General features: G+C 37.0%; 1 protein-coding gene across 1 annotated transcript; it reads right to left on the bottom strand.

Moving 5' to 3' along the window:
- Window positions 1–6,830: 6,830 nt before the first annotated feature.
- CBR4 (carbonyl reductase 4) lies at window positions 6,831–22,365 on the bottom strand. Its single transcript, XM_004682386.2, has 5 exons — window positions 22,027–22,365; window positions 19,910–20,030; window positions 19,080–19,216; window positions 16,990–17,124; window positions 6,831–7,882 (listed from the first exon to the last, which is right to left on the bottom strand). The coding sequence occupies exons 1-5, from the start codon at window positions 22,166–22,168 to the stop codon at window positions 7,704–7,706; spliced, it is 714 nt and encodes a 237-aa protein (XP_004682443.1). The 5' UTR covers window positions 22,169–22,365; the 3' UTR covers window positions 6,831–7,703.
- Between the last annotated feature and the right edge of the window lie 2,533 nt (window positions 22,366–24,898).

A 24,898-nucleotide genomic window follows, 5' to 3' on the forward strand; every position in this document is an offset into this window, starting at 1 on the left:
ATGCAGACGGCCAACAAGCATATGAAAAAATGTTCAACATCACTCATAATAAGGGAGATGCAAATCAAAATCCAATGAAATACCACCTCACCCCAGTGAGAATGGCACATCTTCAAACAACTAGCAACAACAAATGTTGGCGAGGATGTGGAGAAAGAGGAACTCTCCTGCACTGCTGGTGGGAATGCAAACTAGTACAACCTCTATGGAAAACTGTTTGGAGGTTCCTCAAACTGCTAAACATGGAGCTTCCCTATGACCCAGCCATCCCACTCCTAGGTATCTACCCAAAAGACACAAAAACACTGATTCAAAAAGATACCTACACCCCCATGTTTATTGCTGCTTTATTTACAACTAGAAAAACATGGAAGCAGCCCAAATGCCCAAAAGTAGATGACTGGATTAAAAATATGTGGCACATATACACAATGGAATATTACTCAGCAATCAAAAAAAGAAACACATGTCTTTTGCAGCAACATGGATAGAGCTAGAAAAGATCATGGTTAGTGAGATAAGCCAGAAAGAGAAAGAAAAATACCAGATGGTTTTGCTCATAGCAGTACAATGGACCAGGCAAGAAAATAACAAGAATAATGGACAGCCATATACCAGAGACATTTTATGGGGGTGGAGTAGAGAGTGGGATCAAAAACAGTGGGGGGAGGGAAATGCACTGGACTATGGTGATGGCACATGGGTCACATGGTGATGGGAAACACATGGGGATTACAATTGAGATACAAAATGATGTAAAAACAAAACTATTATAAAAAATTATTAAAAGGCTGGGGGCTATAGTAATGACAAAACAGCAAAAAAAAAAAAAGATGTGGATCTATAAGCACAATGGACTACGATCTGTGGCATATAGAGAAAAACAGATGAATTAAAAGTAAAAATAAATTTTTGACTATGAAACTAATTATTTGTTAGAAGGAATGATTGATGTGTAATTCAGAAATACGGGGACATGTTATGGTAAAAGACGGAACTGAACTTTTAGCCATGAATTTAACATAGTATCTACATATGTTGCTTCTCAACAATAAACACCTGAAACCTATAACTCAATATTACTTTAGTTAAAAACTTTAATTTTTTAGTAAACATCAAGATGATATAAAGATGGAATACTCGGATAAAAAGGAACTTGGCAATTAAAAACAAGTAGCTAAAATTTTAAAATTCACCTACAGTTTTAAAGATAAAATTGGGACACTCAAAAAAAGTAGGTGGAAAGATTGAAAGGAGTGGAAAATAGAAGGAAAAAAATGAAAGGGATGAAAAGGCCCATACCAAAGCACACCATACAAAATATAATAACCACTGTGAGTAAAGAGAAGCTGCTAAACACTTCCATAGGGAGACAGAGACAGACAGATACACTCACACACACCAGCTTTTATTAATAACAGCAACAATGGAATTAAAGAATGAAGCAATTCTGTCAACAGTCTGAAGGAAAATGATCCCTAATATAGTATTCTAAATTTAGTAAATAGAAATAAAATCATTTCAAACATAAAATTTCATGAAGCTTTGGAAGAGGTGTTCTACCAAATGATGTCATAAGCCAAGAAAAGGAAGTCATGAAATCCATGGAATAGGGAATACAGAAGCAAAAGTGGTAGAAGATCCTAAGAAAACATGCAATAAATTTAGAGGGCAACAAGTCTAAACCAAAGCACATTAAGAGACTCCTGGAAAGATTTACTGAACATATGAAGCTGATGAAATTACAGTTGTCTCTCCACAGGTGAAGAGGATATTCACACCTACTAGGATTAGTGAATACTGTGAATACAGGAACTAAACAAATATAATTATCAATTTCAGGAAAAACAAACTACTGTATTTGTACAAGAAAGGAAGTCATCAACTATTACACAGCTTAGCTGTGAGAGTTTACAGAATTATAAAATGTTACTGTGACTGAACAGAAAACTATATGGCGGGGAGGGGAGAGGAGGGAGGAGTGGGAAATGTATGAATGTGGCAGTGGTAAGGGTACTATTCAGAGAGGTAAATCTTCATCTTCCTTGTCTAATTTTGAAAATCAATAAATATGTTCATTAGAAACAAGGTAGTTAATACCATACAAAGTGATTCCTTCAACAGCAAATGAGTCTTTATGTTAACAGATATATGATAAATATAAACTGAAATGCAAACACTACACTATAAAAAGGGCATTGCTAGTGCTACAGACAGTAGATATGCTTTCAACAACCACAGACTCTATTTCATGCATCAGGTTACAGCTTAGGATGTGATTTTCAGAAGACTGTTTTCCAGTCGCAGAAATCTGGAAAGTAAAGTGGGGCCACTCTGAAAGGGAGCACTCCGAAGTATGCTGCAGGACTGTGTCCCAGTCCGAGCTCAGCCCACTCTCACTTCAGATCAGTGATTATGGCTTGGGACAACCAGCCTTAGAACTGACACCAAGTATGAATGCCAAGACTGGCAGAGGCAGGCCATGCAGTCTGGGTCAAGAGTATTCATGCGGCCAGCTGTGGAACAGAATGGCCACAGAGATTCATCTGAACTGAGTATAAGAGAACCACAGGTAAAGGTATGATTAAAATGAGTCAGATGCTGCAAAACCATGGGAAAGTTGCACGTGGCTGGTCAGATCCCTAATGGCTTGAGGTTACAAATACTTACTGCTAACAGATCCCTTAACTAAGGGGAGCAAATTGTCTGATATAAAGAATATAATCTACACAGCAGCACACCTTCCCTCTGAAATGTGCTGAGAGAGAGATACAACTCTAGTCTTAACATCATATAAATAAACCAGAAATTATACTGCTCCATACCCATGTTTCAGATCCAGATGAATAAATTTGAAAATAGGACTTCAAAAGTAAGGCTCAAAAAGAAAATACATCAATGAAAGTAGAGAACACTGGAGTATAAAATATTCTGTGGCATATAAATTACAACACACCCATCAGCGAAGACACCATATACAACACAGCAGACTCATTCCTTTCAGGGGAAATGGGAATACCATTTATTGAGCACCTACCAGCACGTTAATACTCTTTAATCTTACAGTAATTCTAGGAATTATTACTCTCCTGTACAGAGAGAATAGGTATATAGGTGAAAAAGCAGCTCAAAGGGGAGATACACTTTGCTAAGATCATAATCAGAGTCTGACCTTAAAGCCAGGACTTTCTGGCCCCAGAGGTGCTACCTTTCTACTAATCTCATTGCAAAAGCTACTGGGACCAGGGCTTGAAAGTTGATGAAAGGCACTAAAAATTAGTGAAATAATCACTTTTTAGTAGCTCAGATGTTAAAGGGTCAGTCAAAATTCCAGTAAGATATACACAGACAACATTCCCATATTATACCTGACAAGCACAGTAAATACTAATTTCAAACACACCCACAGGTATATATGTAAATGTTGGCCACCTAAATTTACAAATAATGCAGATTTTAATCACTCTTGTAAAGAAATTGCCACTGAACACCATACCAACACCACCATTCATTTGAAGACTGTATCACCCAAAAGCTATCAAAGGAAGAAATTAATCCTAAACTAATAATAAACATTTAGACTAAACTAAGAATGATTATATTTACGTGGAACACAATTTAAAGGATTCTAATTAAATATTTTGGTGGCTCCACCAAGTGTCCTATTAGATGACATACATGAATACTACAAAACTATAAAAAGATATTGCACAGATAAAACATTTTTTTGCCAAATGCTATGCTTCAGGCTACAGTCTCACCCAAAATTCACTGATTTACCCCTACTACTATCATCTTCCCATTTCCTTTGATACTTACTGAGGTGTTAAGTCATTCATTCAAAGTATCTAACTTGACTAATACTGAAAATACATGCACCCAGATCAGATCAAGCTGTCCACCACTCCTGAAAGTCTATCCTGACTGTCGTTCTTTCATTCACCCCTAGGCACAGACAATACTCACTGGCTTTCTGTCATTTTAGATGAGTCTGCATTTTCTAGCATTTTATATAACTACAATCACGCAGTACATACTCTTTTGAAACTGACTTCTTTAACTTATAGGTGAGTTGTACTATAGGTGTATGTTTAACTTTTTAAGATACTACTAAATAGTTTCTCAAGCAGTTTGTAGGTTTTTTTTTTTAAACATTATATACTCTCAGCAGCATAGAGAGTTTGATTGCCTTAAATTATTAACAATTGGGCCCCCCCTGGTGGCGCAGCGGGTTAAAGCACAGCACTAAGAAGCTTAAGCCACTTCCACATGAGTTCGATCCCCGCCTGCCCCGGAAGAGATCCACATGGCGCGGCAGACCTCTCCTGGCCCGCCCGCTGCTCCCCTCAGCAGTGTACTGGCCCGCCCGCTGCTCCCCTCAGCAGTGTACTTCATTGATCTGCCTGTTCTGCTCCCCACTCTGTCTCTGGTGAAGCCTCTCACCCTCTGCATCTCTGGCCTATACCCCAGTTCTGTCGAATAAATAAATCTTAAAAAAAAAAATTCTTAACAATTGGTACTAGAGTCTTTTTTATTTTATCCACTCTCAGGAGTACATAGTAATACATCACTGTGGTTTAAATTTGGATTTGCCTAATCACTACTGAGGATTTTTTAATGTATTTAGATCAATCATGGGTCTCTTGTGAAGTTCTAATAAAATCTTTTCACCCTTTTCTACTCAACTCATTTATCATTTTTAAGTTTGTTAGATTCCAAAGACAAGTCCTTTTGAAATATATACCATACACACATACACACATTTTAAGTTTTCTAGTCTATGACTTGCCTTTTCATGTTCCAAATAGTGTCTTCCAAAGAGCAACAGTTCTTAATTTTGACAAAACCCATTTAACAGTTATTCTCAGAATGAATCTGCCTTTTATGTTCTAAATAATCTGTGCCTACCTCAAGGTCACATAACTTACTTTCTTTGTATTTTCTTCTAAAAGTTTTACAATTTCAATTTTTGTACTTATGACTTAAGCATTTCAAATTAATTTTTATATATGGTATGAAGGAGGAATCAAGGGTAATTGTACAAGGGTAATGATTTGTACAGTTGTTTCAGAACCATTTCCAAATGCATTTCCTTTCTTCAAGTTTCATGGGCAACTTTATCAAAAAAGTACAGGTTCTGTTCTACGGACTTGTAAGTCTATCCTTTTACCAGAAACATACTGTCTTGATTACTATGGCATTATAGTAAATTCTTTTTTTCTTATATAAAATTGCTTTGACTGATGATCTTGGCTGATTTATTTCCATAAATATTAAAGTCAATTTATCAAATTCTATGTTAAAAAAACTGTTGGTATTCTGCTGGGGTAATACTGAACTTATATAAAGATGCATTTAATAAAAGTAGCATCTTAAAAGATGTAATTAACACAAATAACACTTAAATTATTAGTTTGTACTGTCTGTCAAATTAGGAGAGTGATATGATTTCTTAGCTTATACATAGTTTCATTTTGCAGGCTAGGAAAAAAAAGCATCAACAACGTGAAGGCCAACTCTTGAATATCCAGATCTTTTTTCACTTTATTCTATATTATAGAAGCAAATAAATTAAATGATCTTCTTTGGAAATTTTGTCCCTAAAGGATCTTATAATCCTAATTCTATCCCTAGAAAGCAGCTGAAAACCACCTCAGAAGTTGAATAGGGAAAAAAGTATGAAAGAAACAAATTTTTAATACAATGCCTGTAACCATAAGCCATTTTTTAAAAAGTACTAAACACCGGCTGGATTACTGCCTCACAAGTGCCCGATAACAGCTACAAATAAATCTTCTTGCTAAATCACTGAGATTTTTGAACCCAGCAACAGCTGGCAAGTGGCTTCAACAATCTATTACAAGAATTAAACTACAATTGTAGCAGGTTAGTGGAAGAGATGGAGAATTCACCTAGAGTGGGACAGTGAAAGCTCGTTTTACCTCTCTCAAGATCTCTCCCTATCTTCTACTGTTTGATATGGCATAGGAGCACGGTCGGAACAGTTTAATAAAAGGTGTACAGTGCAAATATATATACTTAAAGGTTAAACCTATCTGTAATCTATATACATTTTAGTATCTTAGTTCAGTGAAATGTATTTTTCAGGCTCTTCCTGGTGGCACAATGGGTTAAAGCACAGCACTATGAAGCTATCATAGCTAATGCCGCAAGAGTTCAATCCATGGCCAGGGAGTGAGCCACAAGGTGTGGCAGACCCCCCATGACCCACCCGCTGCTCCCCTCAGCAGTGTACTTGGTCAATCTGCCTGTTCTGCTCCCCACTCTGTCTCTTATGGGTCCTCTCACTGCCCCTGCACCTCTGGCCTGTACCCCAGTACTGTATACATAAACAAATAAATTTTTTTTTAAAAAGATATTTTTTTTTCCTTCTAATGACCACCAATCAAATCAGCCTTATTAATGATTCCAGAACATGAGGTATCTAGAGAAGGAAGCTCCAGTCTGAGTGGGATCTAAGAGGCAAAGGCCTGCAGGTGAGCAGCATTATCAGGAAAGGGCCTACTCCGCACAGTCTCGGGCTTACATGCTTCCATCACACTGAAGACATAATTAACTGCCACATTTCCTATATGGGCATGGAGTTGTTAATGCCTAATAAATCCTATATATTAACATACTTACATTTAGCAAATATTTGATTAATTCTTATTTCACACACACTTTCTCACATCTTAAACTTTAAGACTACACAAAGATGAATTTTAATTTGTAAAGAATCAGAAACTTGATTTAGAACATAGATTTAACTTTATTTAAAGCTTTTATTTTCATTACTTTGTATTTTTCAGTATATTCATGGCTCAAAACATAAAATTAAATCTATTTTCACAAAACTACATTCAGTTCTAATAAAAATTTAACGTTTAAAATTTTATGCTGGTCCCTACAAGATTTCAATGCAAAATAGATACTGCCTGATATTTTACATTCAGTTTGTGTCTTTATTACCAAATATTTCTTTTAATGCTTTCACTGTTGCTTGTGTTAGTGAATATCACTTATGACTGTTCATGATTAAATATTAGTATTGCCATAATTATTAATTTTCAAAATGTCATTTATTATACTGTTCTTAAATAACTTGCTCAAATGGGTGTTTTGTAGATTAAAAACTACTTTCACTTCCTAAGTAAATAAGTATCATTCACTACCATACAAGAGAGTAAAACCTTAAGGGTTAATCATCTTTGAAAATTTCTATAGTATATCTATTCATATGAGATTATTTTGCCCAGCTGTTCAATCAAGAGTAAAACCACTCACAGAAACCAGACTAAATGTCAGACACCTTCTTTTCAACTGTATAAAAACTAATCTGCAAGGCAAAAAATGTTTAACTTTTGCAAAGTGACTAAATGCCCTATATTCTTATTTTGACAATGGCCCACAATATTAACTTCTAGAGAACTCAGCCTAATAACATAATTCATGATGATTTTTAAATTTTCCCACTTCTGAGGAAAAGTATTACTCCTTGTTTAGATCACTTAAAGGCCTTATGCTAAAATTTCTTTATAGTACATGCCATTTAGAAAACATACTGTTCTTTTCAGACATACTCATAGATGAAAATCATCATGTAACATCAACAGGAAAAATTAATAGTTAACATCACCCATTGGGTATCAGTCTAACCATGTCCTGATGCTAACTACCACTATAGCTGAGTAATCAGTAAGTCACATCACGAGCTGTAATCCCCCATCCACTACTAAAACGTGTCCTGTGACATATGGAGATTCTAAAAGAAACACAACTGCATGGGCCACATCAACAGGCGCTCCAAACCTCCCAAGAGGAATATTTTTCTTTAAATGTTCTTCTTTCAAGTCTTTCGTCATATCTGTGTGAACAAATCCTAAAAAAAAAATATTTAGTTGAGAAGACCCTAAGGCATCTGTTCAATTTCAAATAAAAGTGTATTTGTTACTGAAAATTTGAGATTATTAATAAACCTTACTTAAATTAAGAAACCATTTTTCTAGCAATCAAGTCTACATTTTTACTCAATAAACTCATATCAGACACTAAGGTATTTCACTTCCAAATATTTGGCCAAATCCTAACACAACATAAGTAGACAGATATAAAAACAAAAATTGTTTCCTTGGAAAATCTGTAATTTGTGGCAGAAAGTCATTTGCAACCATAACTGTAACAAAGAAGTCTAGTGACTATCCTCAGAGAGGTATACACAAGATATTAATTTTGTTTGAGGTTGTGTAAAAAGGTGAGCAGGACAGAGGACAGGCAGACATCCACGAAGGTGGTCACATAAATTGCTTTGGCAATTTGACAAAAATTATCTCTATTTCCTACAGCTAAGATAGCTAGTTATCTGGTGACTAAAAAAAGTGTTTCAGGCCCTCCCTGGTGGCACAGCAGGTTAAATCACAGCACTAAGAAGCTAAAGCCACTTCAGCACTGGAGGTGACCATATGGTGCTGCAAATCTCTCCTGACCCGCCAGCTGCTCCCCTCAGCAGTATACTTGTCAGTCTGCCTGTTCTACTCCCCACTCTGTCTCTGGTGAATATTCTCACCACCCCTGCACCTTTGACCTTACGTATCCCAGTTTTGTATTCATAAATAAATACATCTTTTAAAAAAAGTTTCTTTTATTCAAGTAAGAAAAAAATGGTATGGTCATAGCCAAATATGATGTTAAAGCATTCAAAATTTAAAATTTAACATGGACTTGGTATGTGCAATAAAGCCTACAGTAAACTCTCCACAGTTTTTTCAAAACATACATATCTTCCCCCAATTTGTTAGAAATCAAAACCAATAAGCTAGTCTATAGCAATAAATTTCAAGGCCTTCTACCAAAATCGTTTTACACTAGAGCTTACTAGAGCTGATAGTTACAACCCAGGGCACTGCATATAGACAGTATTTTGAATTCTCAATCACAATACCTGGGTAAATACGTCAGTCATTCTTAAACATTTCACTGTTTTTATGTCCATATTGCTTTCCAATCTGTTTTCTCCCATAGGACTTACTTCTATATCAACTGCTGTGTTTGTAAAGCTCTGGAAAGTCTGTTCTACTTTGCATTACTACATACTTATATGCCCTTCAATTTGGCTATAAAAATTCAAACTATGAGATGCCACTATCAAACGTTTGGTATTATTACTGATCACTGGACAGTCAAAGGTTTCCAGCTGATTACAAAGTTATCACCCTTTAAATTACAGGTTGATAACCTAAAATGACATTCCTCAACTTAAAATAAGGGTAAGTCTAGTTTAGTTCCATATAATATTACAACATATTCAGTATATGCTTATAAATATTAACTCTTTTGAAACAAGAACACCCTGCTCATGAAAGCAAATGCATAGTCCAATAAAAAATTTTATCTGATAAACTCTAAAGGAAATGTATTTCTTTTTATCCATCTTTTTAGACAAATAGTATCTCATTTTCACACTCCTAGGTCACAATTTTTGAATGAGTTTATATAAAGCAGTATTTTATACTTAAATAAGATGCCATGATTTTAGCCTATTACCAATATTAATTGTGGAATTATTATTTTGATGTATTAGCTCAACTGTCAATTCTAATGTAAGTTTCTAGAACTTAGAGATAACCCCAGAAACTTTAAAGGGAAAAGATATAATGCTTTTGCTAAAATACAATATAGTTTAATGAAAACATATCTGGACATCTTAACATTGTGTTTGTAAGTATAGAAGGAAACAATAGGGAAGCAGTGTGAAAATAATAATACCAAGTAGCACATTAGATCAAGTAGAACATCTGTTCTGAGTAGCTGCAAAGATTATGTAAGCATTTGTCTAAGGTTTTCTCTAGTAAACAGAAAGTCTCTTCAACTTAAAAAAAAAAAAAAAAAAGGAAGGTGCACTCAAGCTACCCTATAAAAATAAATGTAAAATTTTAAATGTATATACCTTTAAATCTTGGCAACTTTATTCCAGAATTACTAAACTCATACACACACATATATAAGAAAAAGTATGTACACTATCATTGAATTAGCTAAAATAACAAAAGATCAGAAAAAAAAACACTAAAGATTAAATATATGGTATAACCATAAAACAAACATTACTATCTTTTAAATATTAAAAATGTGCCATTAAAAAATAACACAATGGGGCCTCCCTGGTGGCACAAGGGCATATAAAGCTATCAGCAATATAAAGCTATCAGCAGCCAAAACAACACAAATTCAATCCGTGGCTAGGGAGCTGACCCACATGGCAAAGCAGACCTCTCCTGTCTCACCAGCTGCTCCTCTCAGCAGTGTATTTCAGTCAGTCTGGCTGTCTGCTCCCCACTGTGTCTCAGGTTAATCCTCTCACTCTCCTCCCCCCAATGCGCCTCGCCCCCAGCATCTCTGACCTACACTCCTCCACCCCCAGCTTTTGCTTACATAAATAAATCTTAAAAAAGAAATGACACCGCAGTCACAGAAAACTATATATTATATGATTTATATGAACAGTCCAGAACAAGGGAAATCTATAGAAAAAGAAAGATTAGTGGCTGCCAAAAGATGGGGAGATTACAGGACATAAATGAATGTTAATGAGAATAAGGTTTCTTTGGGATCGATAAAAATGCTAAAAAAATGTACTGTAGAAATAAGGGAATAACTGTGACTATACCAAAAAACTACAAATTATACACTTAAATAGTAAATCGTACAGCATGTGAAATAAATTTCCATAAAGCTGTTATTTTTAAAAGTGAAGCCGTTTTGGCCCTCCCTGGTGGCACAGCGGGGTTAAAGCCCTGCACTAGGAAGCTTAAGCCACTTCCGCATGAGTTCGATCCCTGCCTGCCCCCGAGGAGATCCACATGACATGGTAGACCTCTCCTGACCCGCCCACTGCTCCCCTCAGCAGTGTACTTCATCCATCTGCCTGTTCTGCTCCCCACTCTGTCTCTGGTGAAGCCTCTCACCACCGCATCTCTGGCCTGTACCCCAGTTCTGTATGAATAAATCTTTAAAAAAAAAAGTGAAGCAGTTTTATATGAAATAATATAGAAACAACTCCAACAGATACTGTTCTAGAGGAGAGCAAGATACAAAGACTTAATAGTATGAAATAATCTGTCTTCCTGAAAAAAAGATAAGCACACATCATCATCTTGTATATGAAATACAGAAGAAATAGTGGCTGCTTTTGAGAAACAATTGTTGGCTAAAGACGACTCACTGTTCACACTACACCATTTTGTACTTTAAATATTTTATATGTTCATGTTACCTACTGAAAACATTTTTATAAAGTAATATATTGATCATGATTTCAATTTATCAAATAGTATTTCTCATATTCACTAGTTTCTGATCAGTGAGATGTATCTATTTATTTAAAATGCAGTTAAAGACTGAAGCTTAGCAACCAATTGATCTTTTAAAAGTCAATAATATTAGGCAGCAAATGATAAATTATTGTCCTTGTTCCTTGCTTTCCTGTTATGAGTTACCTTTTAACTGTATTCCTTAACTAGAAACTTCATTCAAAAGTGACGAGGAAAACTGACAGCAGAGAAAACATTAAGATGTTGCCAGCTCTATTAAAAGATCTGGTGAAGAACATGTTGGAAATGCTATCTAAAATGAAGTTAATAATCCATAACTCAATTTAATTCTACTCTTTCAACTTGACTATAGCTCTGACCAATGAAGCACATTCATAGCATGAAACATATATTGCGAACATAATAAGGTCATCCTATGAAATGAACCCATTTTTAGTTTCTCTTCCTATAAATTTAAAATTCACTGGAAAGTCCTATTTTTAAGAAAGGCTGTATCCATATACTTCCTGAACAGTCATAGAGCAACCCCTAGTATACAATCAGGATTCCCATTATATAGCCCATTACCTTGACAACTAACTTATGCTAGACAAAATTAAGTATTTCTCCTCTAGCAATTCTATAGCATCCTCGGGTACCTCTAATTTACATTAACACCAAGATACCAAAAGTAATCTGGTTACATATCTGCCTTTCCCACTTGCTGTATTTAGCTCCTGGTGGCAGAAATACTCATTTCATAATTTTGGAATTTAGCACAGTCTTTGTGCATAGACAACACTTTAGGTAGTTTGCCAAATGAGTTTACTATGAGCAAAGAACAACTGCATTATCCTTACACCATCTTTCAATCATCGTAAAGCAGAACTATTACCTACTCTATCCCAATGGCTAAACAGGTAAGTAAATAGATGCAGTCTAAAAGCACAAATAATCTATTCAACAAATGGTTAAGCTGGGCTAACCTTACAATTAATCAACACAGACAAAAAGCAGAGACACAAGAAAGAAGCTTCAAAATTACAGTGCAGCTTTCATTTTTTTTCCCCTTCCTCCCCCTCCAAAATGGGTATATCTAAACAATAGTCATTTATCACAGATTTAGAATGCTTGGGTTTAGGCAGTCATTGTAACTAAACAGTGAACAGAATTGAAGAAATATTGTTAGACCAAAAGAATTATTAGAACATCTTGATAATATTTTGGTCCCTACTGAATACAGCATTAATGCCGAATTTAACACCAATTCTGTGGTCAAACCTGTAGCTATCAACAACTTGAAGTAGAAAGGTGGCAACCGTCTACTTCAGCCCATTCTACTTCAGCCCATTCTTTCTTCCAAAGAACTGGTGAGTCAAAATTAAATGTCTTTTATTCTACTGGCAGTAGATAGAGATAGTAAGCTTGCTATAGATGTAGACTTACTGTTGTAAGCTTACTAGAGATACAGTAAGTTAGGACAAAGATTCCATGGTAAATAGGCAAAACTAGGAAAATACCCATTTTATTCAAAAATCAGGACATATGTAACCAAAATTTCTATTATAGCAGTTAATGAGTAATAATGTAGATTTGAGTTTTAGCACCTTTTCATTACCCTTTTAATCAATTCACGCAATTTTTTCAAATAGTTACTTGGCAAAAGGCAAATAATGTAAAGGTAAGTTATGAACTTGGAAAAATCCAAAGTTTCAACAGTTCATATGAGCAAAAGAAAACAAAAACCTAAGGCTTGTAACAATATAAAGAGTATGTAAGAAGGCATTATTTTTAAGCCTTAGCTGGAAATAAAAAGGTAAAGCTTTTAATAACAGTTCTGTGTAACCTGTGGGAAATCAGTTTGTCTCTTAGGTCCTAGTCTTTCAAATTGTAAAAATTGCTGGAAAAGTGATCTCTAAGAGGCTTTCTGTCTTAAGTTATTCTATTACTGGTGCAAAATTTAAAAAAAAAAATTTTATATAAAATATAAAGTACAAGGATTATTTTACCAGTCACCAAGAATTTTTTACCAGTTACTTGATTCTTTTTACATTCATTTTTATAATTATTCTACTCAGCTGTCAGTGTGAGCATCAATAAACCAATCTATTATGGCTTCCTTTTCTATAAATCACAAATTTACAATCGTTATTTTAATAAGAAATCTTAAACACACAAACCAACATGTGTATGCATTTAGACAAATATAATCAACACTGTATTTGTCCAGGTTTAGTTTTATTAAAAATCCATTTGATCCAAAATTTGTATTGTTGTAATATTATAATGGTCTCACATCCTTGATAAGTTAAACTTTTGTTTGTGCCCCCTGTGATCTACTGAACTGATGAATCACAAAGTTCTCCATTCTATACCTCCTCTCACCAGCTTTGGACCTATTCACATTGCCATATAATTCACATGTGAACCAACAGCCTGTCAGCAACCTGCTGAATTAACATGCTACTCATTTTTGTGTAGAAGGGCTGGGGTACAGGCCAGAGGTGTGGCAGGTGAGAGGATTCACCAGCGACAGAACAGGGTAGCAGAACAGGTAGGTTTACTGAAACACACTGACAAGGGAAGCAGCAGGTGAGACAAGGGAGGTCTGTTGTTCTTTAAGGGGATTACCTCCCTGGCCAGGGATCCAACTCAGGCCACAGAGATGACAGCACTGAGACTTAACCCCTAGACCACCAGGGAGGCCCCTGTAGAGAGCCTTCCTATTTCTCCTTATTTTGTTGTTTATGAATTTCTAATTTCCAGATAAATGATTTTCGACGTTATCATTATTAGTAACATTTTAATATTTACTGAATTATAACATTCTCTTAAAACCAAAATCTACTTTGTTAAATCGCCTGTAAATTTGTGGTATCTCAGATATTTGAGGCAGCATCCATAATTTTCATTTTGTATTTCTAACTGAATTGACTAATTTCACAAGTGCTTAACTGGTTTACATACTTTTGGATATTATTTGGTGATTATGTGTGACTAATCTTAACACATTCGATGTTTCTGGTCCATTTTGTCAAAAGAATGATAGATGGCTATGGACATTCTGCATTCCACACTTAATAGAACCTAACATGGTTTTATATGTGGATCTTTTTTAATTCCATCTGCTGCTCTATCCGGTGAACCGTAAGCACACTGAGTCTTCTGCTAGATGTCTGTTTAAGGTCCTACTGCAAGGACCTGTATATTTGAAAATCAGACAGGGAACCAGACTCAAGACACCTTTCTCAAACTGGGGTTTTGATCAATCTCACCATTTTAAGTTTTTCAGCAAGTTTTCACTACTATTTCTATATATTTTTTGAAAGATTTATTTATTCATACATTATAAGAACTAGGGTATAGGTCAGAGGTATGGCGGTTGAGAAGAGTCACCAGAGATAGAAAAGGGAGCAGAACAGGCAGAATGACCAAAATACAATGCTGAGGGGAGCAGCAGGCAAGACAAGAGAGGTCTGCTGCACATTGTAGGTAAGCTCCCCCGCTGGTGATTGAACTTGTGCTACAGTGGCTGTGGATAGCTTCAGTGCTGTGTTTCAGTGCTGAGACACCCCTATTTCTATATTTTAAGGATGGTAGAAGCTGATTTTATAGCTCTGCCTTCAAGAGTTATAGCAACACTTACACTTCGTCCCTCCTTCCCTTCTGCCCAACAGATTACTTAGTGCAATGTAGAAGATGAACTCAGAGGAAGAAATTTTAAAATAGGATTAATTTGTCGAATGTTTTATGTCATTGAGTACAGATGGCAACCAAATAGAACAGAACTTGCTTGAAAATTGGGGCAACTTGAAAACTAACAATTTGCAAGTTATATTGCTAAATGTACTTTAAAGGCCCTAATATAAAAACTGGAGGATTTCTTCAGCCCTTAGCAACCCAAACTATAATTCCAATCTTTATGCGTTCATATTTTTCAATTATCTATAACTGACAGACCAAGCTGATTTTTCATTTCATTTAATCCGTCCATATTTTCAATTACAGATCCTATGAGTGCCCAAAATCAAAATAAAAGGAACAAGTGTGCAAAAATGTTCTGCCTGCCTCTTTGGAAAGTTCTGATTTCTGCAAACTTAGCATAAGTGACACTTACTTTGTCTTAAAGATGAACTACATCTCTGTTGGTTTTTTCTACACGTTTAACAAGAACACAAGAGTTCCTGATAAAGTTCCTAAAGGAAGCCAATTCTGTGTTAACATCCCATTGTGATTTCTACTATTTTAAAAATCACTAGTAACCTCTCCAACCCTCTTCACTGTTAGCCACTCAAAAATAAACCCGGTTTGAGAACCCTTAGTTGCTCTAAGCTGCCCTCATGTGATGAAACTGGTTCAGGTCAAACTGTTCCCACATACCACCATTCTCCCCCCCACCCCCCCATACAGCCAGCCTCAGAGTGCCACTCATATACCAGAGAGTAACTTAACTCCGGCTAAAATCCTACTATTTCAATAAAGGACCTTTTTTAAAATGTTTCTATTTCCTAAGTCTGTACAAGAACCTTCCTTCTTCAAATTTTTCTTCATACTGAAATGCTAACATGAATCCTGCGTTGGTCTCTGGGGTACAATGAAGTTCACTGAAAGGCATCTTGTCTATTTTGAAAACAAAACATTACGTGACCGCTGCTAGTTCTTTATCTGTATAAACAATGACTTTCTAGAATTAGTAAATCAATCATTGTCCATGATTGTCTGTGGACTATAAAAATGGTATCCCTTAGCAGCCTTGTTAATTTCCTCTGTGCTTTAGTAAAAGCATAGTTATTATAAAGCTATTTATATTTTAAATATAAACATGTTTTTCCATAATATAGACATACAGAATACATTTAGGTTATAACTGCATTACTTAGAAAGTTCTACTTTGACAAAGTATAAATAGCAAACATTATATCCCAGTGAAGTGAGTTGTAGTATCGATGGACAGCCCAAGAAGCACATTTAAAATGAAACCAGTTCTCCAAAGCATATAATTTGGATTTGTACAGTAGTTGGATACATGTTGCCAACACCACCACCACACCATATCCCCACACTTATCTGAAATACTTACAACCAGCTCTTAAGACTTCTTAATTTATAGAGCCCTCTCTGGTGGCACAACGGGTTAAAGCACAGCACTATGAAGCTATCGCAGCCACTGCAGCCATCATCCCCAGCCACGGAGGTGAACCACATGGCATGGCTGACCTCTCCTGACCAACCCACTGCTCCACTCAGCAGTGTACTTCAGTACAGCTGCCTGTTCTGCTCCCCATTCACTGTCTCTAGTGAATCCTCTCAACCCCCACACCTCTGGTCTATATCTCAGTTTTATATGCATACATAAATAAATCTTTTTTTAAAAAGTTAACTTATAACTTATTTTTAAACCAGAAGTTTCTCTCAGTTTTTTTTCATTCAGTAAAAACTGCTATGTGATTTATGCATACAAAACAACCTAGCAGTCTTGACCATGTAAATCGTGTCATGACAGAGTTCATGTTCGGTGACATTTCAAGTTTAATTACAATGTGGAGTCTATGCTCCTGTTTCACTATCTCGGAGCAGCATCTCATGCTGATGTACTTACAAACACACCAACAATCCTTACTGTGAATGTAGAAAGTAATAAAATGTACATAAATTATACTTAAATATTTTTTTCACTAACCTGGTGCAACGACATTCACTCTTATTTTCTTTCTTGCAACTTCTTTAGCAAGAGCACGTGAAAATCCAACTAATCCTCCTTTACTGGCACTGTATACAGACTGGCCAGAATTGCCTTTTAAACCAATAATACTTCCTTGGGAAAAAAAGAAAGAAAATTCAATCCAACCAATAGGATTATTTCAACACCCAGGTAATGTATAGTAAACAAAAGGGTTAAATTTTTATCTTGTCCTTTGCTAATAGTTAGGGATTCCAACCATAGTCATACTACTTTGAATAGTAAAACAGTCAGTGTAGCCCAGACACATATAGGCAACAGGAGCTGAAAAATTTATGGAGAACTTTGAATACCGGACAGAGGCTTGATAACTGAGTCATTACTAAAAGGAACTTATTCTAATGACTAAGTAGGTCAGACATGATGAAAATTCTACATTTATAAAGGTTTTTAGAAGGAAGAGCTTAAAATCAGGTAAAGGTTGAGTAATAATTCTACAAAAGACCAAACTACTCACTCCCACCTGAAAAAATAGCTCATCTGAAAATATATCTCACTAAATTTGAGCGACTGTCAATTTCAGTTAACAAAGTTTTAGTTAAAAACTTTTTATAAAATTGTGGGCCCTCCCTGGTGGTGCAGCGGGTTAAAGCACAGCACTAGGAAACTAAAGCCACTTCAGCATGAGTTCGATCCTGGCCCCAGAGGTGATCCACATGGCATGGTAGCCCTCCTGACCAACCTGCTACTCCCCTCAGCAGTGTACTTCATCAGTTGGCCTGTTGTGCTCCCCACTCTGTCTCTGATGAATCCCTTCACCGCCCCTGCATCTCTGGCCTGTACCCCAGTTCTGTATGCATAAATCTTTAAAGAAAAAAAATCTTTATAAAATTGTAATTTGTTTCCTCCAGTTATATATTATTACTTATATTGTCGGCAAAGGATTATTGGGGTGGCCTCCTTTATATAAATAAGATTAGTTTATAATTGAAATGTCAACTACATGCAAAAACAAATTTTTATTTTTACTTTTTAAAGACGTATTTATTTATGCATACAGAATGGGTGTACACAGACCAGAGGTGCAGGGGCGGCGAGAGGTTTCCCCAGAGACAGAGTGGAGAGCAGAACAGGCAGATCAACAAAGTACACTGCTGAGGGCATCAGCGGGGAGTTGGAGAGGTCTGTGCGATCATGTGGATCACCTCCCGGGCGGGGATCGAACTCGCACTGAATGGGTTGTAGCCAGTTTGCAGTGCTGCGTCCTAACCCACTGTGCCACCAGGGAGGGCCCAAAAATTTTTTTCTTAAAACGGAAGTAGAGAAATAATTTTCTGCAATAGTGACCTGTACTTATGATAAAAAATTAGTCAAGAACCTAAAACATTTTGGACAAAAGAATTGTGAAAGAGAAAACATTTCAAACATTTTTATAGTACAACCATCAAAGCCAGTATTAAAATATGTATATACTATATGCCAGTTTATAACAAAGGAAGAGAACTGTGAAGCACAGAAATACATATGAAACAGACAAAAGAAAGACAGAGAAAGGGCTATTAGAAAGAAAAAATGGAGATACAAAAACAGGAAGAAAAATACAGGCATAAAACAAAGACCAAGTAGGCATCGATAGTAGCTTACATTCATACTTATTTGGTCAAGAAGTGATAACATCTGAAATATTAATGAGCTTACTAGGATGTTAAAGTAGTCCTTTCTATAGTGAGATTATCTTATTTTCAATCACAAATTTTATTGACTTCAGCATTCTTCTACTAGACTGAGCAGTGGTTGCCCCTTCCATTCCACAAGGCCACTGGACAAGGAAGCTAGACATCATCTGTCATTTATGCATCACGACACTTACACTGTTATTTTCTTAATAGCTGGTGATGTCACTCATTTACTACTACAGGGATGTGAATCTATGATTTCCAAGTATCCACTCATCAATATAACAAATCTTTTTTCCCTACAGATAATAATTACCTTTCCCTTAAGTTTCATATCTGAACAACTGCCAAGTCAGTCGATAAATACTTCTATGGTCTTAGAGACAATTAAAATTGACTAAGATGAAGACTCACCTATATTGACAATAGACCCTCGCTGCTGTTGAATCATGGTCTTCATGGCAGCTTTACATGTCAGCATAGGGCCCAAGAGGTTAGTATGAAGCAGAGATAGCATGTCTTCAGATTTTGCTCTTACTAAAAGGCTATCCCTACAAAACACACATAAACATGTAAACTTATATAAAGTTAATTCCTTAAAATTCCTTTAAAAGCCACTCTTACATACCTATTCAAAGAATAAAAAACCCTTAATTTGAAGTCCAAACTTTAGAAACCACATAAGCACCCAAAAACAGAAGACAGGGTATATATGCATAATGGCTTATTGCTCAGCTATTTAAAAAGATAAACTCTTGTACCAACATGGATAGATCCAGAGGAGGGGGGATTATGTTAAACTAATTAAGTAAGAAAGACAAATACCAAACAGTGTCATTTATATAATACAGAGAAACAAAAAGGGTCAGAAATAGCCACATTAATAACATACCCTAAAAATGTGACCTAGAACTAAGGCTGCCTGAGAAGAAGCTAGAAGGGAGGAGCAAGAACAAAATCCAGAGGAAACACAATGGATTATGGTGCCCTGCGGGAGAAGCTATACCTCTACAACAGAAACATAGTAAAATAATATTTCCTCAATTTAAAAAAGAGAGAGATCAAACTGTCTTGCTGTGCATTACTGATATATCGCCATATAAAAGGATGGTACAGTGTCAGATCAAGTTTTAAAATATAGTTTTTCTTCCAATTAGAAGTAAAACAACAATTAACTCATACTAGTCAAATTCATATTAAGGAAAATAAAACATATTAGAAAGTTATTTAAATTTGTAACCAACCTGTTAATTCCAGCTGCATTTACCAAGAAATTAACCGGACCTAAATTTTTCTCCATTTCTTCAAATACATTTTGAACATCACATTCTTTGGCAACATCACAGCTAAACGCAAAATGACCTCCTACAGAACAAAATTAGATTAGAATTACTTACAATGTAATTACTTAAAAACTATTCAATATATACTTGTTAAGCAATATATACTTGTTAAACTAGACTTATGATAATCTAGGAAGTAGAGCTATAAAACGGACTATAAAGGGCTTCTGCTCTCATTGATTTGTCTAATGACACTAACATGAGAGGGAGTGGGAAATGAGAAACAGGTAATACAGAATGTTCGCCTTAAAAAAATTTTAATCAATAATAAATAGCAGGAGGGCATTTTTCCTGCTTATAGGCTTTGTAAGATTTATTTAATAATGTAGTAAATAAAATCAAATAATGACCCTTTACCACCCAACTGAACAATCTTCTGGGTTTTATATTCTTTTTTGGGGGAATTTATGTCTAATTCCACATGATTATGGTTATGTGGAATTGATTTCCTGGCAGTGAGCATAAACTTCAGTGTCTTTTTATTTTCTGCTATGGCAGATGCCTTATCATGACTATTATTCAAGCCTGTCCATTTGAAGAATTGAGGCAAAGCAGGAAACTGTAAAAAATGCTAATCCTACAAACTATGATGAAAAAATTATTAAAAACAACTGTTACTCATCTTCTTTAATGTCCACTTTAAAAAATGTTTTTATTCAATGCCCCCAAAATTATACTTCAAAGGAAAATAAAGCATTTTAACACTAAAATAGACTTTTGAAAAATGACTTTTCTGGCTGACTTTCATGAGTATGTCAATTACCCCCTCAAACCTTTAGAAACAGTAAGTCATCTGGGAAGTCACCCTTTCTGGGTGAAAACCAGTCACTGATGAAACACATGGTTCAAGGAAATGAAAGGCCGAAAGCTTCCTCTGAGTTTCACTCTTGGCTTTCATCTGAGCCTTTTTTGGTCCGCAATTTTCAAACAAGATTTTAACTTAGCCCAGCAAACACTAATAGCTTGGGTGTCCCCAAAGGAGTATCACTCTTTCACTGTGTGTATGACATAATGGCGATAAACAAGCAGCAAGAAGCAGTCACTGAGATCCTCTTTGCTCTATAAATTATATCATTTTTTTTAGCCTGACGTTTTTCCAACCCATGTAAACAATTAGGATGAATTCGCCATCCCTGACCAATCTGTAGTTATCTTAAAAGGTACAAACACCAGGTGCATCCCCGGGTCGCTGATTCCCCAGTGCCCCCGAGATGGTAAATGAGAGGCATCTGTTCACTCTTGGAACTACAACTGCAGCATGTTTTTCTAACCTTTTATTTCTTCCTACCAGCAAGAGACTAAAATTCGCAAAACAAGCAGAAAGCCATTATTAAGAAACAGGCCAAAAAAAAAAAATGTAGTTTGTACGCAGTAAGAACTTGGTAGGATAAATCTCAACTGTCCACTCAGAAAAGTCACCGAAAGTCTGGTAACTTCCGTCAAGCAAACCAAGGAGAGCTGACACCTGGTACTCAGAAGCGGATGAAACCGCTCAGTGCCTCCGCGCAGGGACAACTGCACTCGGCAAACGCCTGCCAGCGAGCTTCGCTTTCCCGCCCGACACGCCCACCTTGCAGCCAGAACTCTGCGAGCCGCCCGGCCTCCAGGCCGCCGGAGTTGCGCGCCAGGGCCGAGCCCTTTACCCTACATAAAATGTTAACCTTTGCGTGGCTCTCGCCTACCAGACGCCAGAGCAAAGTGGCTGCTCCAGTAGCACTAGCCTGAGGAGGTAGGTGCGTGCCTGGTCCTGGTGCCTCAGAGACCGCGAAGTCTCCACAAAACTCTGTGCCGGGGCGGCAGGCAGCGTGGCAGGAGGCTTTCTGCGGGCCACAGGGACCTGGGGCAGGGGGCTATCCGCAGGGGCTGCCGTCTACACTCGGAAGAGCTCCTGCACCCGGAAAGCTCAACCGCTAAGCCTCAGAGAGAGCCGCAGCAGGCTGACCCGTTCGTTTTACAAACCAGGGGGCGAAGGCGCTTGAACTGCAGACACAATTGCAGAGCTGTCGTTCGGTACCTACCGCCGAGCTCACTGGCGGTGGCTTTGGCCATTTCCAGATTTCTGGCGATGATGGCCACTCGGTAGCCTTTCTGGGCCAGTAACTGGGCCACCGCCCTGCCTATGCCCCGAGAGCCTCCAAAAACAGCACAGACTTTGTCCATCTTGGACCTGGGCTAGGCAGGCGGCCTCTTTCCCCTTTTTAACCACCGCGGTTGCAAAACCTAAAACCTCAAGCGCAAAAAGCAGGCACGTGGGGCGCGCGGTGAAGCCCCTCCGCCCGGCGCCTTAAGCCTGGGGATTCTGGCAGCCCAGGAGGACGCGAACAGGCGCTAAAAATACGGCGCGAACGTGCCGACGTCGGCGCACAGGGCTCCAGGCGCCGTGCTACGAGGTCGCAGACGTGACACAGCCAGGATGGCCGGTGCTGCACTGCATGCTGGGACTTGTAGTTCTGAAGCGGGAACGCCTCGGCATGAGCGAAATTTCTCAGTGGGGAAGTATTCCTGGTAATTTGGCTACCTCCATGCGCGCTGAGACTTGAGAATAGGAATTGGGGCTCGAGTGACCAGAAATTCTCGTTTGACTGGAACTACCGGGTTTTTAAGGAACTTGCCTTTCTAAAACAAGGGTAGTCGCTGTCAAAACTAGAGGAGTTGATCACTGTAGTTAAAACTCGGAACAGAGATGCCTTTGGCAGACCTAGTGTCTAGCTAGGTGTTCCTGATTGTTAGAAGTAGTCCCGGAGTATCGGACTCACACCAAAACCTGTCCTGCCTGTTCCTTCCCTAAGTTACAGCAGAAATAGGCCTCACCCCATTAGATGAATCAGAAAATTATAAAATTCATGCCAGAACATCAGCACGAATACACCCAGAAACACTAGTGAGTAGGCCACAGTCATATTGGAGTGCAAAATCACGCTAACATAGTAGCTCAGAACTGATTCCCAGAGGCGAGCAAAAGGATAAACCTGTAAGCCAATGAACATTACTTTTTAATAATTTTGTTTCAACTTGATTCAAAAGGGATATGAAATGACCTGTAAAATTACCCTTACCTTAGTAAAGTCTTATACTCATTAACAAGGCTATTATCAAAAATAAATAATGATTGGTTTGGAAATAATTTACAGAGTTGCTGTAGAAAACAGTTTGATAGTTCTGTTTAAAAAATTAAAAATAGAATTACCATGTAATCTAACAATTTTACTTCAGGATAGAGCTGAAAATCTCAAAAAGACTGCAAGCAGAGTCTCAAAAAGACATTTGTATATCTGTATTTCACAGGAATACTAGCTACAATAGCTAAAACAGGGAAGAAACCCAAGATCATCCATGAGTGAATAAGCAAACGTGTATGTGTACATGAAATGGAATATTATTCAGCCATTAAAAAGAAGGAAATTCTGCAATATGCCACCACATGGGTAAACTGTAGGGCATTAGACTAAATGAGAAAAGAAAGTCACAAAAAGACAAATATATGACTCCACTGATATGAGTAGTCAAAAAAATCAGAAAGTTGGGTAGTGCTGGATAGAGGTTGGAGTAGCAGGTGAGAGTTATTGCTTAATGGAGGTAACGTTTCAGTTTCTTCAAATGAAAAGCATTCTGGGGAAGGACCTAGTGATGGCTGCACAGTGTGAGTTCACTCAATACCACTGAGGGGCACACGTGAAAAGTGTTAAGATAATAAATGTCATGTTCTTTGTACATAATTTTATTTTCTTTGTATCTTACCTCAATTTTTTAACTTGGAGGTGCTTAATACAAATATTAGCAATGACAGCAAAATACTAAATGCAAGTTTAGGTTTCCATGAGGTTGTTTTTGTTTTGTTGTGTTTTGTTTGGTTTTTGACCCTAAAGTCTATGCAAATATTATCAAAATACTATGATTTAAAAGCACCTTAAATATTTCCTCTCTGTGGAGTTATACCATAAAATGACATCAGCTTTTCAACTTTTAGAAACTGTTTTACGTTTTTCCCATTATTATTTAGTTTTGTCTTTCAATTATGTGTATTTCTACATAAACCACAAAGTAAATACAGTAAGTTCTCACTCAAGGTCATCGATAGATTCTTGAAATATGCAACTTTAAGCATAAGGTAGAACAAAAGTAGATCCTCAAATAGCATTCTCTTCAACACCACTGGGGTTTTTTCTATACAACATTACAGTTATTTGAGGCCCTGATGTACAGTAAACAAAGTATAGCTTACTTTACCATTTTGGTTAACTTTATTTATCCCTCCATTCTTTTTGAAGAAATTAAAAAATGCATATAGGTTTCCTGCTTTCAACACTGCAGGGAAGTTAACTGGTCCATCTTTTATGCCATTGGCCCCTACCGCTATCTCCTGCAGCCCTGATCTTGTTAATTGTTAACTTGGGGGCCCTGTGTGTGGGGCCTGCATGCCTGACCATAGACACCTGGGCATGGGTGTGTGTACGCCCACAAGCATGTTTTAATTGTGCATACCTGAGCCTAGAGGTCAGAGACATAAGGTGACAGATATAACTCAGAAACAGTTATGACAAAGTGGCTACAAGAGGAAGAGATGGTGAGAGAAAAGAGCATACAGACACTCACAGGGAAGCCTAAGTTGCTGTCTCCCTGCTGGCTTGTTTCCTTTACATACTGGTAAAAATATCTGTGGGGATGATGCCAAGGGTCCCGAGGTTCTTTTTTAAGCTGCCAGAACCAATGAGAAACCTACCTGGCCTAGGGTAGTTACACAACAATCTCTTTCTTACAGAGTAGACTGTACATATAAATATTGCTTGACATCTTACTTTCTTCAGGATAACAATGTATCTTGGCAGTCATGCCATCACTGTGGTCTGAGGTTTTCCTTGAACCTTTCCATAGTTTCATAGTGCTCCATTA

This window comes from Condylura cristata, unplaced genomic scaffold (assembly GCF_000260355.1).
Source record: "Condylura cristata isolate star-nosed mole 26May11 unplaced genomic scaffold, ConCri1.0 scaffold00014, whole genome shotgun sequence".
In the NCBI taxonomy this organism is placed as follows: domain Eukaryota; kingdom Metazoa; phylum Chordata; class Mammalia; order Eulipotyphla; family Talpidae; genus Condylura; species Condylura cristata.

Bases quoted from the DNA above. Each gene is read 5' to 3' on its own strand.
- CBR4 (XM_004682386.2), bottom strand. From the start codon at position 22,168: ATGGACAAAGTCTGTGCTGTTTTTGGAGGCTCTCGGGGCATAGGCAGG. The intron at 19,217-19,909 runs GTTGGTTACAAA...TGTGTTTTGTAG, and splicing joins AATGCAGCTGGAATTAACAG to GGATAGCCTTTTAGTAAGAG. The intron at 7,883-16,989 runs GTTAGTGAAAAA...TTTTTTTTTTAG, and splicing joins AGTGAATGTCGTTGCACCAG to GATTTGTTCACACAGATATG.